The 19904-nt window shown below is 47.7% G+C and overlaps 1 protein-coding gene across 1 annotated transcript; it reads right to left on the bottom strand.

The window, feature by feature from the left end:
• Positions 1-3404: 3404 nt before the first annotated feature.
• Positions 3405-5610, bottom strand: LOC142803818 (uncharacterized). Its single transcript, XM_075889948.1, has 3 exons — positions 5386-5610; positions 4451-5072; positions 3405-3538 (listed from the first exon to the last, which is right to left on the bottom strand). Coding segments are annotated over exons 1-3 (627 nt in total). The 5' UTR covers positions 5389-5610; the 3' UTR covers positions 3405-3536.
• Positions 5611-19904: the final 14294 nt, after the last annotated feature.

Here is a 19904-nt window from a genome sequence, read left to right as displayed (position 1 = left end):
CGTGACGCTTATTTGCGTGCATCTGTACCTGTGAGAACGTTCTGTGCGTCATTTGTGCGTGAGAAACGCGGATCACGTTCCCATCTGCTTGCAATTTTGCGCGTGATCTTCAGATTTGTTGCTATCGCATTCGTTGGTTCGCCTTACCGGCAAACATGACTTTTTTTATGTGTCGATTGCATTTTAGGTTGATAGTTATGAACAGGCCAAAGTACTTATATTCCGTTACCTCAGAATGAATGCGCAAACTTTATTTCAAGTTTGGCAGTTTCCTCGGGGTGAGGTGGGGCATGAGAAGATCAGACCCTGTCTCTTTCTATTCTCCATCAATAATGATGGCGGTGACTCTGGTGACCGTTTGAAGTCTTTGGACCCGGGGGGCCTCTTCGGCTTCCCGGACGGCCCAAAGTTGGTCGGCGAATTCGTAGCCCGTCAGTGCCGCCTCTCAGCGGCAGGTAGGCTGGCGCATGCAGTTCATACGCAGCAGTGACCACAGCCATGGCGGTGGCCAGCCCTGCCGCCACCGCCGAGTATTTTAAACTTAGCTTCTTCTTTTTGTTAGTGTATGCACATCAATACAGTTCTCAACATCAAGCAACTTTTGCCAATCTTTACAGCAGGCCTTCGAGCAAGCTACACAGATGTGACAAGTTTTTTGAAGTTTTTCTTTGTCCGGAGGCGCCTCACGTAGTCACTGTGTGCTCAGACAGAATGGTGGGACAAAAACATTACTTTTCACAAACGGCGACAAGGTTTAAGTAATGCGGGAGATGAGAATGGCCAGTTTCTTAGAATGTTGACGCCAAATCTGCTTCATAACTGACCCGTATTTGATACGTTGGCAACAGCTTCTTTCGATTGGACTTCAGCTAATATTTCGTTCAATGGGCCAAATGTCAGAGATTCTATGTCTGGAGTTGGACGTTAGTCTTGGTGTCGAATCATGACTTCGGCTATTGCTACAAGAGTGGTAGGGGCGTGTCGTCAGGCTCATTGCTATCTGTCGTCGTAGCAACCCAGGTGTCTACACCGGGACACCGTCATCGTATGGTGTGGTCAGTGGAGGTTCTACGTCCTTTCGCTGGTAAGCAACCTCGCCTCCAAATGCTGCTTTTCTAAGTTTCCTCGATGAAGGCGCAGGGAATTTCCTCGCGCTGTGGCCACGTAGCTAGGGCTTGGCGATGAGAAGCGGGGCTGTGCAACGGTGATGGTGATCGTGATGAACTAGTGGCCAGTACTCGACACGACTCAAGTAGTATTCGACTTCACCGGGTTGTTTTCCGGGTCGCGGTCGTTGGGCGTTAAGGGCGAAAACACAAAGTTCCAGGCGTTTGTGTGGGCAGTATCTGAGAATGCGGCTGGGCTCATCGTAGTGAAAGCACAGTGACCGCTGTTCATCGGGGGTTCTCCAGAGGTCTGCTTTTTGCAGGACTTCCAAAGAAGCGGGGGAGTGCAGGGGGTGAATGTGATCGTTGGGGTGGTTCGTAACGCTCACGGCACGCGTTGGCAGGATCTCTGAGCGTGAGTGCTAACGCTGCGTAGCTCATGACGTAGCTTTCTTGACTTTGAGTCACCGGCAGAGAAACGCCCGAAGCACTTTGAGTTTCTTCACGTATGACATTTTTCACTGACGCTTCTGGAGGCTGCGAGGGTGATGGTGTCAGTAGCCGCAGCTCTTCGTGCACGACTTCACGTGTTATTTTTTGCAAGTTGCTAGGGCTTCCGAATGTCACTTGGGGGTCCACAGAAGCTATGAACGCTGTACGGTTGTACTGGCGGTTCTGAGGATCTAAAGAACCGCCAGTTCCTTAGATCTTCGGATGGTTGATGGTTGATGCCTCTTGCGTGAAAGCAGTAGCCAGTCTTTGGTGGGTTGCGAACTAAGCCAGCGAAAAGGAACTTTCTTACGCCTCGCATTGAAAGCCCTTCGTGTTTTTCATCTGCTACGTTTCGATCCGTACGCCGAATGAGAAGCCTCATTTCCTCGACGTATACGGGCACAGTTTTGTAGGGCATTTTTCTCCTCGAGTATAGCATAATTTTAGCTCTTTCATTAGGTATAATGTTGGTGAACGTATGTAAGAAATCAGTCTTGAGCACTCCTAGTTGTCAAAGAGGCCTCCTGGTTTTCAAACCACGTTTTATCGGGGCCTTCGAGGGCGAAGAAAACGTGACGCCACTTCGTTTCGCCATCCCAACTGTTTGTAGAAGCCACCTGAGGGAACTGGTCGATAGATATACGGGGATTAACGTCCCAAAACCACCATACGATAATGAGAGACGCCGTAGTGGAGGACTCCGGAAATTTCGACCAACTGGTGTTCTTTAACGTGCACCCAAATCTGAGCACATTGGCCTACAGCATTTCAACATGCATCGAAAATGCAGCCGCCGAAGCCGAGACTGGATCCCGCGACCTGCGGGTAAGCAGCCGAGCACATTAGCCATAGGACCACCGAGGCGGGGCCCGAGTGAACTGGTCAAGTCAATCTTCCGCGTCTTATACAGGCGAAGCGTAGAAGTCGGGGACGCTCGCAGCTCGTGCAACATTACGGTGACGGGTGCGGCTGGTTGGCTCATGGCTGACGCCGGGGCTTTTTTTATGTGTGTGTGCTCCGGTAGTGCATCGGCTTCTGGTGGTGGCCCTTGTAGACGGCGGCTACTGCGAGTCGCTTCGGTGCTTGGGGGGGGGGGGGGTCGTTTTTTTTGCAGCAGTCGGATTAGAAAGCTGGTGCATACACAGCACCTCCACCAGTTATCACAACATAGCCGCAGCGATGAAGGGACGTGCAAGGTAGGATGATGGGCAAACAACAGCAACTCTTTATTTTAATCGGCTGAACTGCGCCTGAAAGACACAACACAGCAGCAGTGCTTATGGCAGAAAAGCTACTCTGGTTCTCACTGATACGCTTAGTTTGTAGGTGAGGGGCGTTTACTGTAAGACGTGGCGCTAAGCTAATCACCAATGCTTTAGTGATGAAGTGTCTATACACGCGTCACAAGTGAAGCGATGAAGTTTTTGCTGCAATATAATTCATACAAAGGCGTCTGTCCAGACCTTGCAGGGCACACGGCGCAGGAAGAAGGTTTTACAAATTCGAGGAGAAAGAAACAGCTTCAGCGGGTGCTTCCATGTTTTTTTAGTAGCCCTCATTTAAAAAAATTACATGGGTAAGCCCCCTTTCTCATGCATACCCCTATAATCATCAGCATAGCGGTGCTCTTGAATTACCCAAATCAGGGTTCTCGCCAGCCGACTGCTTGCACTTGAACACGCAGACCACCATTGTTGCATGTCCTCAGTCGGGACGGCTTATTGTGAGGTCGACTCTGTTGTGACCAAGAAACCATACATTAGATGTCTTTTGAGATTAGATTGAATAAAGACACTGATGCATCTATTAGTTAGTATATAACAAGTAAATTCATTTATTTGGTCAAAATTGACGAGAATACCACCAGGTTAAGACGGGCCATGGCAGCTCACGGGTCTTCAGCAAGGTGGAAGTATTTACACAACGAACGCAGGTACACTCTGCAAAAGAAATCAAAATATGTGTCTAATTTTCAGTGCGTAAGAGAGAGAGAGAGAGAGAACTCTTTATTGAAATGCAGAGAATTTAGCTGGCATATAAAATTCGCTGACTTGCTACTCTGCGTAGGCAAGGGGATTGAGGATCAAAAGTACGAATAGGAAGAGAAGAGAGAGAAAAATACAAAAAATGCATATCTTTACTTTGGATAGGCAAGTTGACGGCAGATAATTTGAAATCATGTTGCGTAGAGCAAAAAAAGTGGATTCCTACTAAAGGGAGTGAAAAAGACAAAGGTCATTTCTTCCCTGCTCCACAGGTTACATCACACCTTGAGTTCCACATACGTTTGCGGCAATTTCGACCAATCAGTTGGGAAATGCGGATGAAGCTTGAACATGATACAGCATTTGCAACTGTAACGTCATAGGCACTCGGTAGCCGAATGATCATAAGATCTCCCCCCCCCCCAAAGAACAACAAAAAACATAGTACTCTCTCTTCGTGCTCAAGGATTGAAGAAATTTGGAAATTAACGTTTTCGTTTTTTTTCTGAAGTTCCAGTATGAACCAAATAGTCCAGCTGGTATGATCACTCTTATTGACCTCTAGAGGAAATACTTTTGGCATGAACAAATCAGCATTTTTTTGCTTTTACTACATGAAGTGAACTATGTACCTAATATGTTTAGTTCCTCATTCAACGTGTTTATTTTATGGGGAGTAATTATTTCCTCCATGAATTTAGAGCTTTTTCTTCCTCTGTAGCATAATATATATATATATATATATATCCTGGCACTTTCGTGAAAGATTTTTTACCTTGTATTTACCATCGTATTTAGTATTTGTTGTCTCCAAATTTTTTGGTTTGCAGTAGACGCGGTAAAAAAAATGAAAAATATGAAGCTCACATTTCTTCTTCCTGAGAAGGGCGTTGTAATCCAAGGACGTGCCAAGACCATAGCCGTAGTTCAGGCCATACGCGCCGAGTCCGTGACCATAGCCTAGGTTTCCGACACCGTATCCGAGGGCACCGATGCCGTAGCCGTAGCTTGGTGTAGCGTGTGTGACGGTGGTGACAGCTGGGGCAGTGGGGTGGACTGCTGCTACCGCTGGGGGGGCTGCAACAACTGGAGTGGCAACTGCAGCTACATGTGGTACGGCGTGATATGTCGCGGCCACCTTGGTCACTGCATCTGGAGCAGTGGCCACGACTGGAGCTGCGGCAACCGAAGTGATGGCAGTTGGAGCGGCAGGGATGGCGGCAACACGAGTAACGACAGGTGCCGCGGCCACCACTGGGGCGGCGGCGTAAGTAGCCACAGGTACGGTGACAGGGAGCGCTGGAATAAGCGAGTAGCCAGATGCTATCACTGGTGCATATCCGATACTGTGGGCAAAGCCTGTTAGGCCGGAGTATCCGATGCCGTGCTGGACACCGAAATGACTGATGCCATAGCCGAGACCATAACCCCGGCCGATGTAGCCAGCTAGCGCAGAGCCAGCCAAAGCTAGAAGTACGCACGTTCGCAGCTGAAAAGAATCCACAACTAAATAAGAACGCCAACTAGAACACGCTTATCTGAACGATTGGACCAAACAATTCAAGCCCTAGGTTATCTGAGTTTGTGTTAGTCAGAAAATATTGCCACCATGCAAAGCTTGTTTCATGTTGACAACAAATAAAAGGTTAATTAAGTAAACAGGAAAATCATCAACTATTATGAATAAGACATTTTAGCGTACAGATTCTGTGCAACGTTGTGCGTCATGTAGGTAATCTTGCCTGCATTACTTGTTTTATGCGCCGTAAAGCATGTAAAATGCGAGTAACGCCACCGCTTACCATGTCTGCTTTCGAGATCCTATTTGTCTAACTGGCGTGCGTCCTTGGTCTATACCTGATTTTATACGAAGCGCCTTACATGTCCAGAGTCGTTAGGAGTTCAACTCTAAATAAAAAAGAGCTAAAGTGGATCCGCCTCGGTGTAGCGACAATCTGAGGGCGCAGTCCTTCTTCGCACTGAGCGTGCAGTGGCGCGCAAGCCACAGTTGAATGAGATGCAACGAGAATCATAAAGAAGTGCCTATGGGGAAACTAAGTTGACCCCAGCGTTGCTGATGAGGATGCACTGCACCGATGAAAACCAGTCCGCCGCCTAGCAAGCTCCGCTTTATAGGCAGAGTTTGGAACCTATTCGCTGCATTTGCGTGCTACTAAGATGAATGCCGCATTAGGATTCGGATAGCTCGAAAATATTTCTTTCTAAGGTAAAAAAACACTGGACAAAATACATCACGTGCTTCCACTAAGATGGGTCTTAGGTATATGGCCGTCTTATTTTTATGCTGACTAGTTACTTCTGACGCCGAGACGACACCGTTTGCGCAGTCGCGCAAAAAAGCGTGCCTGGAATGCCTGCCGTGCACACGTTCTTTCAAATGAACGGCAATGAATTAGAAATCCTCTTTAGAACACTCACAAGTAAATATTGGTAATACTCGAAAAGCATAAGGCAAAAAAGTTACCAGTTGCACTTTCACTGAGAGTTTATGAAGGCATTGCACTGAGCTAGCATTTATGCAAGGGGCATGCAAGCTTTCATTGCGACTGCTCTAAAGCTGTAGCAGTAGTTTAAGATAACGGTGTTTTTTTACGGCGCAGAAACTTCACTCTGATAATTGCAGCGTTCCTGCTTATGATTTGCATAAGCTAAAGCTCGAAACATAGCGCCTACCACCGTATTCAGTGAGATCATGTGATAAGTACTTGAAAATATTTGTGATAAACAGTGATTACAACACAATGCAGAGTTTTAAAAATTCCAAAACCTTCCAGGCATTTTACCTTTTTCTTAAACTGGAAGTTCAATTTATTCTCTTGCTCGTGTCTTGCTTGAATGAGCTGCTACTGAATTGAAAACCAAGCACGCCGAGCACCTGCTGTATCAAACGTCGGTGATTGTAGGCAAGTTCACATGAATATGATAAGTTTTTTTTCTTTTTATTAGCATAACTAGTGATAAAATAACGTTCAGTCATGAATCATGATCCCATCTTTTATTTTTCTGCCTTGTGCATCCTTTACAGAGACATAGATTGTGTTGATGGCAAGAAAATGCGGCAATAAAACTGACACAAACGCTTCTTATGGTCTGATATTCAGTGGGAGTGGGAAATATGCATTTTAGGGTACGCAAATATATAATGGAGTAGAGAAATTTGTTTCCTTTTTTGGCAATCAGTATATCACAAATTTCCTACTCTCCGGCTGCGCAACTTTTTTGTGCCGGATTATCAGGGCAAACTACAGCCATCAGCAGCTCAACACTTTCGAGCAGTTTTCCGCCACCACGTGATTCGTATATGGATTTCCCGTTCACAATTCAGGAGCTCAAAGCAGCACTCGCTTCATGCAAACGTACCTCCGCACCAGGACCTGACGGAATCTCCTACAGAGCCCTGTGTCATGTGGGTGAGCGCGCGAGAGTAGCTCTACTTCAGCTATATAATGATTGTTGGCTAGAGGGCACTGTCCCCTTAAGTTGGAAAACTAGTCGTCTAGTACCATTACTAAAACCTGGCAAATCACCATTGGAACTCTCCTGCTATCGCCCGATCACATTGGCTAGTTGCGTGGGTAAAGTGATGGAGAGAATGATTCTCGGCCGACTCGAGTGGTACTTGGAGTATCATGCGATCTACCCAAATGCCATGGCTGGCTTTCGACGTGGTCGATCATCGATCGATAGCATCATCGACCTAATCACGTACGTTGAACACTAGAAAGGCCATAAGCGTCTTTGCGCCTCTCTGTTTCTTTACGTCCAAGGAGCCTATGATAATGTTACACATGAAGCCGTCCTTACCGCACTAGAAGAGATTGGAGTGGGTGGCCGAATGTTTAAGTGGATACGCCGTTATCTCCAAATGTGATCCTATTTTGTTAGTACAGAGACCGGGAACACGTCTGCACATTTCAGTTGTCGTGGCGTCCCTCAGGGTGGTGTACTGAGCCCCGTGCTATTCAATATAACAATAATCCCTCTCCATACGCACCTACCAAACAATATTTATCTATCAACATACGCTGATGACATCTGCATCTGGACATCTGCGGTAACTCGCCTGAAGTTACGAGCGAGAATACAGAGAGCTGCTACTGCAACTGCTTTGTATCTACGCAATCGAGGCCTGGAAGTTTCCTCCGGAAAGTGCGCTCTTCTGGCATTTACGCGCAAACCCATGTCAAACTATAGAGTGTCAATTAACGGTCAAAATATACCATATCGTCGATCTCACAAATTTCTGGGTGTCATAGTCGACAGAGACATATTGTTACGCCTACGAGGGGTTTATTCGAAGCAGACGTAACGGTCGACTCGACGGTATACCGCAGTGAACGCGAAGCAGCGAGCTCTTGCCACAAACCGAACGTCCTCTTCTTCTGTTACCACCATGTTCCCCGCTACACAGGTGCACATACCTAAATTATACATGTAACACTTCCCTCCGCGCAGACGAAGCCCACTGGGCGAGTCAAACAGTCTCTCGAGGAATAAAGCGCTTCAAACGTGCAACATGGACAAGTTCAGTTTTTGCAGAACGTCGGCCGTTTGAATGGAGACGCGCTATGCGGTAAACTAAATCACTGATACGGTCTGCAACAAGATAAGGTCCCGCATAGTGCGCTAGCAGTTTCTCGCTCAAACCGCGTTTTCTAGTTGGTGTCCACAGCAACACTAGGTCGCCGCGATTGTACGTCACGTGTCGGCGTCGGCGGTCAAAATGTGCCTTCGAGCGATCTTGCGAAGCAAGAGTGCGCAAATAAGCAAGGCGTCTAGCTTCTTCTGCCCGACAGATGATCTCGGATATGCAGGGATCACGGTGGTCCAAACACGGGAAGATGGTATTCAGGGTATGACGAGGTGATCGAGCATATAGAAGAAAGAAAGGACTGTAGCCAGTAGTTTCATGCTGAGCGGTGTTGAATGCATATGTGATAAAGGGTAGAATACTGTCCCAGTCCTTATGATCGGATGCAACATACATAGACAGCATGTTCGAGAGAGTTCTGTTCGTTCGTTCAGTTAGACCGTTCGTTTGGGGATGGTATGGCGTAGAGTGCCGAAACCTTGAAGCACAGACACGAAGCATCTCTTCCATCACGTCTGCTGTGAATTGTCGGCCACGGTCACTGATTACAATTTTGGGAGGTCCATGTCGAAGAATTACAAAACGTAGCATGAAGGAAGACACATCGGCTGCAGTTGCCGATGGTATGGCAGCTGTCTCGCAGTACCGTGTTAAATGGTCGGTGCAAACGACTATCCAGCGATTTCCATCAGACGACCGGGGAAAGGGTCCAAGGAGGTCAATCCCGACTTGTTCAAATGGAGCTCTAGGGGGCGGCACCGGATGTAATCGCCCTAAAGGAGCACTTGTTGGGCGCTTATGACGTTGACACTCGTTACAGCTAGACACGTATTGTTCCGTCGTCTGGCGCATTTTGGGCCAGTAGAATCTTTCTTGAAGACGGCACAGAGTTTTCGCTGTGCCTAGATGACCGGATGTTGGGTCATCATGCATAGCCTGCAAAACATAAACGCGAAGACTCTTCGGAACAACCAGAAGATATCGTGAGCCGGTGTTGGTGTAGCTCTTTTTGTACACTAGCCCGTCTCGGATGCAGAAGCGCGTAGGCGATGATTTTGGTTTGGTAGCAAGAAGCTGTTGTACGGTGCTGTCCCTTTGTTGCTGATCCTTAAAGGTCTTGTTATCGGGAAATGGGTGGTCGAGTGATGCAATGTAGGTATCGAAGGTGTCCGCGTCACATTCAATCGTTGGAAGCGGCCGTCGCGAAAGACAATCTGCGTCAGCGTGACGTCGGCCGCTTTTATAGGAAACCGTGAAGTCATATTCTTGTAGACGAAGTGCCCAGCGCGCCAGCCGACCAGATGGGTCACGCAGGTTGACCAACCAGCAGAGAGAATGATGGTCTGTCACGACGGTAAAGGGGCGTCCGTACAGGTAGGACCGGAAGCGCTGCACTGCAAAGACTACTGCAAGGCATTCTTGCTCTGTGACAGTGTAGTTACGCTCGGACTTGCTGAGCGAGCGACTTGCATACGCTACGACGTGTTCTTGATTATCCAAGCGTTGAACCAGGACAGCACCTACACCAATACCACTGGCGTCTGTGTGAATCTCAGTGGGAGCGAGAGGATTGAAGTGGCGAAGAATCGGATGGGACGTCAAAAGAAACTTCAGCTCCGAAAAAGCAGACTCGCATTCCGGGGTCCAGTCAAACTGCGCACCTTTCTGAAGCAGACACGTGAGCGGGTATGCGATATTGGCAAAGCCAGGAATGAATCGGCGAAAGTATGAACAAAGCCCCAAAAAGCTTCGCAGTTCTTTCACCGAGCTTGGCTGCTTAAATGCCTCCACTGCGGCCGTCTTGGCGGGATCCGGTCTTATGCCTTCTTTGTTTACTAAGTGTCCAAGGACGAGTGTTTGGCGCTCTCCAAAACGACATTTCTTTGAGTTCAGCACCAAGCGTGCTTTGCTTAGACAGTCCAGTACGAGACCAAGGCGTGTGTTGTGCTCACAAAAGGTGCGCCCAAAAATTACAACGTCGTCCAAGTAACACATACACACTTCCCACTTCAATCCGCGTAGAATGTTGTCCATAAATCGCTCAAAAGTTGCGGGGGCGTTGCAGAGTCCGAACGGCATCACATTGAATTCAAATAGTCCGTCTGTTGTAACAAATGCCGTCTTCTCCTTGTCTTCCTCGTGCATTGGAATCTGCCAGTAGCCTGACCTCAGATCCACAGACGAAAAGTAAGAGGCCGATGATAGACAGTCGATAGCATCATCAATCCGCGGGAGTGGGTATACGTCTTTTTTAGTGATGGCGTTGAGACGGCGGTAATCAACACAAAATCGCCATGTCCCATCTTTCTTCTTCACTAGAATTACTGGAGCGGCCCACGGACTACATGATTCTTGAATTACATTTTGCTTGAGCATCTCGCAAACCTGTTCATTGATCACTGCGCGTTCGGAAGGTGATACACGATATGGTTTCTGTCGGAGAGGTCTGTGAGATGTCGTGTCGATTCGGTGCTTTATACGAGAAGCAGGGAATGACGGTGAATCTTGCTGTGCGAAATCAAAAATACCAGCATGTTTGCGCAGAATACTCGCCAGTTCATTACGTTCCTTGGTGCTGAGTGACTTATCAATCATAGCCATAATGGTGGCGTCCCTGGCGTGCAGATTATCGCAACGGGTCTTATCCGGGGAATCATTGCTTTCTGCGAGGGTGGCAAGCGACAATACTTGGTGTTCACGAATCTCTGCAAGTTTCAGACCCTTCGGCAGCACTGTAGGTTCATTAGAGCAGTTAATCGCCCATAAACCAGTATGCCCTTGCGCAACCGATAATGTACAGTAGGGTATTAAAACTGTCTTCTTTATGCAACTGAGATGCACGGGCTCCACAGTTGCGTCAAATGTTTTCTCGCTTGCAGGTGAACAGGCAACAGGGACACATTTTGCAGACAACGGCGGCACAGTTGTGTCCACAGACACGCAAAGAGCACTTTCTTGAAAGGGCGAGTTTTCCATAAACGAAACTGGGATATCAGAATCTACTGTAATTTGTCCTGTGCGGCAATCAACAGTAGCACCACATAGCTTCAAGAAATCGAGTCCCAGAATGACGTCGTGCGTAGTATGAGGGAGAACAGCAAACTCCGCGACAAAGTTCTGGCATGCCAAACTAACAGTCACAGTGCAGACACCAACAGGTTGTAACACCTCTCCGCTCACTCCACGAAACGTATCAGGACGATCCCAACGAAACATAACCTTTCGTCCAAGAAGGCGGGTGAAAACTAAAGTCATCACTGACACGCTTGCACCTGTGTCCACCAACGCCATCGTCGGTACACCATCGATAAGCACTCGAACCTTATTTCTAAGCATGGAAGCTAACGGAGGTATATCTGTTGAAATCGAGGAATGTCCGGCGACCTCACCTCCAACGGCCGCGCCGGCTAGTTTTCCGTAAGAGGCGAGGAGTGGCGGCGCCGAGGAGACGGTGATCGGTTGGCACGAGGGGCAGGTGGTGGTGTCACACTGCGGTCAGAGGCCGGAGATTGGTTTCGTAGCGGTCCTGGGATCTCGTAAGACGCGCTTCCCGGGAATGTCGGTGCTCGGGTAAGGCCAGAACGGTTAAATCTCGGTGATCGGTCGTACCTTGGCGGCTGCCGGTAGTTGCAATACCTGGCAATGTGTCCTTCGAAGCCACAGTTGTAGCAGACTGGTACGGGACGCCCGATGAACCAATGCTGAGACCGCTCAGCTGTGAAGGGTCGGTGACGAGCTTGCTGAGCGGGGGCTGCCCACCTCTGTGTGGCGGGGCCGTGCCGAAGGCGTTGGCCATATCGCTGGTCGGCCGTGAATGAGTCACGACGTGGCCTCGGATTTCCAATTTCGCTGATGTCTGCCACACATACCGATGGTGGCAAAGTAGCTGATGGTGGCGCCGTGTAGTAGGGTGGATTGGTAGGTGGATGAGGAATGGTTTCATCGACCCTACCACCTTGTCGCTGCAGCTCTTCACGCACAATTGCCCGAATAGTAGCCGCAAGGTCGGTGGGCGGGCTCACGTCGACGCTGGCAACCGTTGTCACATTTGCCAGCCTACCAAATTTCAGGGCGATGCGACGAGTCTTCAATTTTTCAAACGTGCGGCATTGGCGTTGGACGTCGGAGGCAGAGGTGAGGTCATCCCTGCCTATCAGAAAATTGTAAACGTCTTCCGCTATGCCTTTCAATAGGTGTCCGACCCTGTCTTCTTCGGACATCTGCGGGTTTATAATCTTGCAAAGCTTAAGGACGTCCTCTATATAAGCAGTGCAGGTTTCTCCAGGAGTCTGGGCTCTTCCAGCAAGAGTCCGCTCCGCGCTTTTCTTTTTTGAGTCGGAGTCACCAAAACACTTCTTGAGTTCTTGAGCAAAAAGAGCCCATGTTGTCAAGGACTCTTCGTGGTTTTCATACCACATCAGTGCAGTGTCCGTGAGAAACAGCGCGACGTTTTCCAGCTGATCGATAGAGTTCCAGTGATTGTACCGGCTCACCCTTTTGTAGTGCGTTAGCCACGCGTCCACATCTTCTCCTGCCATTCCCGCGAACGGGCGGGGTTCCATGTAGTGATGCCGAGGTGTAGTCAGTGTAGATTGACGCGAAGTCGAGGCGGTTGATTCCTGACCTTCGCTCTGGGTCATGACGACTGTTGTCGGCGGCAGACCGGCAAGACGACGGCTCCGGCGAACTCCGAACAGCTGTGGCTCCGTGGTACGTCGACGTGTCGTACCCCGCACCTCCACCACTCTGTTACGCCTACGAGGGGTTTATTCGAAGCAGACGTAACAGTCGACTCGACGGTATACCGCAGTGAACGCGAAGCAGCGAGCTCTTGCCACAAACCGAACGTCCTCTTCTTCTGTTACCACCATGTTCCCCGCTACACAGGTGCACATACCTAAATTACACATGTAACAATATCATAGAGCCATCATGTGTCGTATTTGAAAAAGCGATTGACAGGCATATGCTATCTTTTCAAGTTTCTCGCTGGAAAGACTTGGGGAATGCAGCCTAATGCTATGTTACGACTGTACAGGGTGCTTTTTCTTGGCTTTTTACGATACAGCCTGCCTGCATTATCAAACGCCAGCAAAACAAGTCGACGCATGATACAAAGAGTTCAGGCACAGTCGCTTCGAATATGTCTAGGTCTGCCTCAGGGTGCCTCAACAATGGCGACTATAGCTATAGGTACAGACCACCTCGTGCAGACCCATATTGAAATTGAAGCTTTGAGGACACACATAAGGCATGTTTGCCGGACTCCCCATCGCCAACTAGCCTCTCTACCAGTGGATAGACCTCATACTTCCTTTTGTCGAACAATAACTACACAAGGTGACTCCCTACCTACTGGTTTTACGCCCACGGCGAGACCTTCAATTCCTCCATGGTGCCTCAAACAGCCAGTCATCAACCTGACAATACCAGGCATCCAGAAAAAAACGAGGTTTCTCAATACCAGCCATCAAGCAGCTCGCCTTACTTCAGCTGTACGAGAAGTACCAAGACTGCACCCACGTTACACAGACGGCTCCGTCCTGCCAAACAGCTCAACTGCGGCGGTCGTTATTCCAACGCACGCCACAACCATCAAATTCAGGACAGCTCATGCAACCACAACAACGACAGCAGAGCTTGCAGCGCTTCGCGCCGCGCGGCGTTTCATTAACGACCAAAGCACGCAACGGTGGACAATTTTCTGCGACAGCAAGGCGGGACTGCAGTCACTTCTGTCAAATCTACGCCGTGGTCCACACGAGCAGTTGGTATTTAAAACAGCCGAAATGCTACACCATATAACAGAGAAAGGGCACCACGTTATATTTCAGTGGTTGCCAAGCCACTGTGGAATTATCTGTAACGAACGAGCTGATCAAGCTGCCCGTTCAGCCCATACAGAAGACAACAACCAATCAATTCCTTTCTCAAGAACGGACGCTGCTAGGAGGCTCCGCATGCTTGCTCGCCAACGCTCCGTGACTCTTTGAAATGAGCCTCTCTTTACGCATGCAAGATTACGATCCCCTGATCCATCGTTAAGCATGCAGCTTCCAACAAAAATTCGACGAGGCGACGCTACTGCTCTGTGCAGACTATGGTTGGGAGTCGCGTTTACCCGTGCGTACGCGTTCCGCATAGGTATGGCTGACACCACCGACTGTGCACACTGCGGAGATGAAGAAACAATTCGACATATTCTGTGTAACTTCCCAAAATACAACCTGGAAAGACAACACCTTTCTAATAAACTAAACAGGTTAGATGACCAGCCGCTGTCAGAAGAAAGTATACTGTGCCATCGTCATGACTCATCGTCACAGAAGAAAGCCGTGCAAGCGCTACTGTGCTTCTTACGAACTACTGGCCTATCGGAACGCCTCTGAGTGGACTGATTTTGTGTGTGCGTGTGTGTCGGAGTTTTTCTCTTATTTATTTTTTAACTCTCCCTTTCTCTTTCAACTCCTATTCCCCAACCCCAGTGTAGGGTAGCATACCGAATACTAGCATCTGGTTAACCTCCCCGCCTTCCTTTTTTCTCGTTTCTCTCTCTCTCTCTTTCTACTCTCAATAATAAATAACGTTTCCTATAGAGGGATAACTTGTTCTGCCACAGCACTCGTTGTAGAACAAAAGCTGAAAGTAGGTCAATGAGATCGAAGCGGACCACGTAGAAACCTGCATCAGGGTTGTTCTAACGACTTCAGTGTTATCTGACAATCAGTGCAAAAGGCTTTGCAATGCGAAACCGGAAATAAACGCCTATTTTGGAATTTCGGGACAATTTGGGCTCATCCTAGCGACTATCATATAATTTAGAGTGCTTATAAAAAGTTGCATGTGGCTAGAGAATCTTTCTTTTTTTAGTTGAGGTAGTTGACGTGCATATTGCTACTGATCCAATTGTCGGGACAACACCAGACTTTTGACAATGAAGGCTCCTAAAAACGAATCTCACTACGTCTTCAAATATCTTCTTTTTTTGGAAGCTACAGCCTCGTATTCTTGCTGACTCACAAGCGCCCATTTTGACGAAGTATTCATCGTGGAATATTTTACAGCGCAACGAATTAGATACGGACAAAGAAGGGACACAGCGCTCTGTCCATGTATAACCCGTTGCGCTGTAAAATGTTTCATGATGAACATCCACCAACTCTCCCAACTCGTGGTTTTGCCGAAGTATTGTTTGTATAAAGGGCAAGACTTCCCGTGAACCACCTTCAAGGCATGATGGAAATAAAGATGCGAGGATGCCACTTAGTCAAAAGTTTTGACATCGGGTGCGCAAGCGATCAATTAAAGATGGGGCTGTTAAGGTCAACCATGATTCCTTGCAGATCGAGTGAACAGAAATCTTCATCGTGAACCTAAATGCAATGTCTTTGTGATCCGCTACTCTTTGTCGTCTTCATATTCCGAATAGCTAGAAAACATTGGCCCTTTTGTGCAGCGTGGAATCCAATAACTCTAATGGGTGAGAGAAATAGTACTTAAAGAAAGAGAGTGAAAGAAATAAAATTGGGAGAAAGAAAGAGCATAAAGAAATAAGGAAGACAGACGAAGAAGTACACAGGGAGACAAAGATATATAAATCACTAAACACAAAATTAGCTAGAAAAGAGGATTGAGCGAAGCAGATAGGGAAAGAAAAGAACAAAGAGAAGAAAAACTAGAGAAGATTCGCTGCCCAAGCGCTCGGTACAAACGGGTAACCAGCGAAAGCGGAAACGTGCGGCCCCGGTGTTTAGCAGTGGGCTCAACTCGACCTGGCACTGAAGCCTTTTGCAATTATTGGTTACATGTTCATGCTTCTTAATGAGGTTAGACCCACGTTTCGCTTGGGTTCACCACAGTGATTATTTCACATGCCGCATAATTAGCCTCGCATGAACACGGCCATGGAGGAGCGCAATGAGCGTGTAAATGCGTCTCGCAATGCGTTAATTAAAGTGGTTGTTCTCGCATCTTTGGCGATCATAGACGTCGCAGCCGAGGTGAATGTACCGATGGAGAAACTCCAACCAAAGCGGGCTTTCGCCCCGGTGAACTTGCTGTCTTGATCATCATGTTGACGCAGAAACGCCACTTGTTTCGCGTAGGCACTGCGCCGTGTCACCTCGAGGCAGAATCCATTTAGATGCTTTTTTCTTCTTCAACAACCCCACATTCGTTGTTCAGCGCGAGGTTTTCGCAAGTGTTTGACATCGGGAGCAAACTCAGCAGCATGGTTTGCAGGATCTGCCCTCTGCCGGCGTTGCATTGCCGTTCGTGATTTAGCATGGCTCGAAAGGCTGCCGGGTCATCGGCATGCAGTTGTGGCCGCCACTCGGCCTCCTGGGCCTCTTTTTGTGCTAGGACATTGCCATAGGCTTGATGAATGTGAGCTCTCTTATGTTTCCACAGTCAGCGCTCGTCTAGAGTTCTCCGTGGCTTACCCATGTGGAAGGTTTCAAGACAAACTAATGCATCGACGAGATGGACGACATCCCTTACAGCGCAGCCAATGACACTCGTAGTTGGGCACGACGATGAGAATGGCATAAATGATAGTACAGAAAATAAAGACCACCTCTAACACCACTGCTGGACAGTATTTCGTTTCTACTAGCCATATACAGCTTTCGCTGTAATGTTGAGAAACAGAAAGAAATATGGAGAGAGACACAGGGAAGAATAGAAAAATACGGAGGTAAAAAGAGATAGAAACAATAGAGAGAACAAGAAAGGAAGAAAGCAAGCGAAAAGAGAAAATTGAAAGACAGAAGACCGACCGTCCAACTATAAAAATATTTTAGGTTTGGTACCATTGGTGTCCAGATGCCTTAGTTTTTTAACAGGAATGTTTAGCAACCTTTATTTTACTATCTAATAACCTGGGTGATAACGTCGTAATAAGAACAATTGGTCGAATAGAAGCAGTACATTTCAAAGAGAAAAGAAAGAGTAGCGCTTCCACCCACTTTATAGAGTGTAACTATCATTTAAAGATTGGCAGTGTTAATCAATCCAGCAGGTGAACCCACTGTGACTATCAATGTTATGAGAACAAGTCAGTTAAAAAAAGCGTCATAAGCGTGTGGGGAGTAAAGATGAGCAATGCTATATATATTATGGAGTCCTAGGGCTGATGCACCCGCTAGCAATATGTATCGCAACGCTCTAACTCCGCATAGCCAACACTTCGTGACTGTATTCAAGACAACACAAGAATTCAACAACGTTACCCAGTGTTATCAATCATTACATGGCACCCACTCGTAATACCTGCAAGATAGCGGATGCCATTCACTTCTAGCTGACGGTACAGAATAGTAGCCACTAGTTAGCGAGCATCAATTGCAAACTATAGCTCCCATTATTGGAAATTAAAAGACGATAACCGACCGCTTGTCAACAATATCGAGCAGTAAGTGGCCGCAAGCAGACAAGAGAAAGTTCCGCCAAGCAGGACCAAAGAATTGACAAAATTATTCAACGTCTATCAACAACGTTAAAAAACTTAGCCAGCGCTATAGCCAACACTTACTGACAGTTACTAATAGTTACTTACCATGGCCAATAGTCAGTCAATTAGATCTACCTTTACCAAAATGAGCGTACCAGAGCCAATAATAGCCGGCCGCCAACTAACATCGTAGCACTCAGCTATCCCTAGCCAAGCTCAGGAGGCCCTTATCGCCATCTGTGAGCCCATGTTCTTTATTTACAAGCCAAAAACCATAAAGTGGTACGTATACTAGCCAAATAATGGCAGTTACTCTCACCAAATTTAGAGAGAACTTGCCATCAGTAGCTCACGATTAAGAAACAATATGAAGTGTGTGAAAGTTCTACCACCAATCAGGAACAGTCACCGAAATTAGCGTACACTAGTTGCCGAAGCCAACATTCAGCCACCACAATGAAGCATCAACAAGCTAGAGTCTACACTAACTGGTACGAACAATAAACTAATGTTATTCAGATGTTCGCCGACACAATGGAATCACACATCAGCCACCAGCTTGAGGCCAACAAATTCTTGTTTATACTAATAAATATAGTACCTGGCAATGAATGTGATGTCTGTTTTGATTCGTGAAACCTAATTCCTGTGGAGAGAGTAATCTTTTTATAAAATACGATGCTCACTAAGAAAGTCGGCGCTGAACGTGTTGCACCGTCATGGCGAATGCTGTAAGAACGGCCTTTTTAAACACTGATTGGGCAACCATGACAACCAACTTTTATAGTATCTATGCCATAAACATAGTTTGGTGGGGGTGGGGGAAGGGCGTTCAATGCTATTAGTAGTCATTCTTCGGAAAAGCATGGTCCTCGTTACACACTATAGGCATTTTGTTCAATTTGTTGATACTACGTGTGGCTGACAACCATAAACAACTATGCCTGAAATTTCGTAGCTGCTTGAAGCATTGAATGACCTCCTCGCTACGCAGTTCGCATTATTTGACACCTGGTTGTTAAATTACTGTTATAAAACGCAGTATTACCCATGTGAACGCGATTACGTGCTTAGCATGAAGCCTGCGTGTGATCAGTTTGCAACAGAGTTCTATGAAGGTAATATTTTGTAGAGGGACAGTACAGTACTGCAATAAAGAGGGTTTTGATTCAAATGCCGTCTTGAAAGTTCTTCACTCTTCTGATGTATTTAAACACGGAACGACTGCTTCTTTTGATTGACTTTTTTGTGCGACTTTTTGTGGATTGTCACGCAGTTTATTCATGTACAGACCTACTGGAAGGCCGAGGAACGCCAGAAGAGCGAGGAACGCCAACAGGCCGAAAATACAAAACAAACGCAAGCTCGGGTCCCGCGTGCACCAACGCTGTGGCTTGCTGTTTCAGGCTGCTTCGTCGTCGTTCGCATAGTTCCCAACATTGGCCCCCGGTGAATAGCGTAGCCAACCTGGCGACTTAAGGCGTAGTCACTATAGCGGGGTCGTAATACGGCTTCAGGCGACTCACATGCACAATTTCTCGGCCTCGACGGCGTAAGTCATGAGACTGTGTCAATGGCTCAATCTCATAATTGACGGGTGACGTACGGGCGAGAATGCGGTAGGGCCCGTGGTATCGTGCCAGTAATTTCGACGAAAGGCCAGGAGTGCTCGGTGGAACCCAGAGCCAAACGAGAGCACCAGTCGTGAAAGTAGAGAGATGTCGGCCGGTGTCAAGCCGTAGCTTCTGGTGGCCTTGGTCCTCGGTTGTCAGAGAACGGGCCAATCGTCTGCAATCTTCTGCGTACCTGGCAACATCAGAAATTGCAGTGTACTCAGAGGAGTCGGGCGTGTATGGGAGGATAGTGTCCAGCGTGCACGATGGTTCGCGTCCGTACAACAGAAAGAAAGGGGAGAATCCTGTTGTCGCGTGCGTGGCGGTGTTATACGCATACGTGACGAATGGAAGGACAGTGTCCCAATTAGTCTGGTCTGAAGCTGTGTACATCGTCAACATATCACCGAGAGTGCGATTAAATCGTTCTGTGAGGCCATTCGTCTGCGGGTGATATGCTGTCGTCAGGCGATGAACCATGTTGCACTGAGTGAGCAACGCTTGAATGGCGTCAGACAAGAAAACACGCCCCCGGTCGCTCAAAAGTTCGCGGGGAGCACCATGGCGAAGAACAAAGTTGCGCAAGATGAAAAACGCAACTTCCCTCGCGGTTGCTGCGGGTAGTGCTGCTGTCTCCGCGTAACG

This window comes from Rhipicephalus microplus, chromosome 3 (genome assembly GCF_043290135.1).
Source record: "Rhipicephalus microplus isolate Deutch F79 chromosome 3, USDA_Rmic, whole genome shotgun sequence".
Taxonomy (NCBI): Eukaryota; Metazoa; Arthropoda; class Arachnida; order Ixodida; family Ixodidae; genus Rhipicephalus; species Rhipicephalus microplus.
Note: the sequence above shows the minus strand (reverse complement) of the source record. Positions and strands in the feature narration are given on the sequence as shown.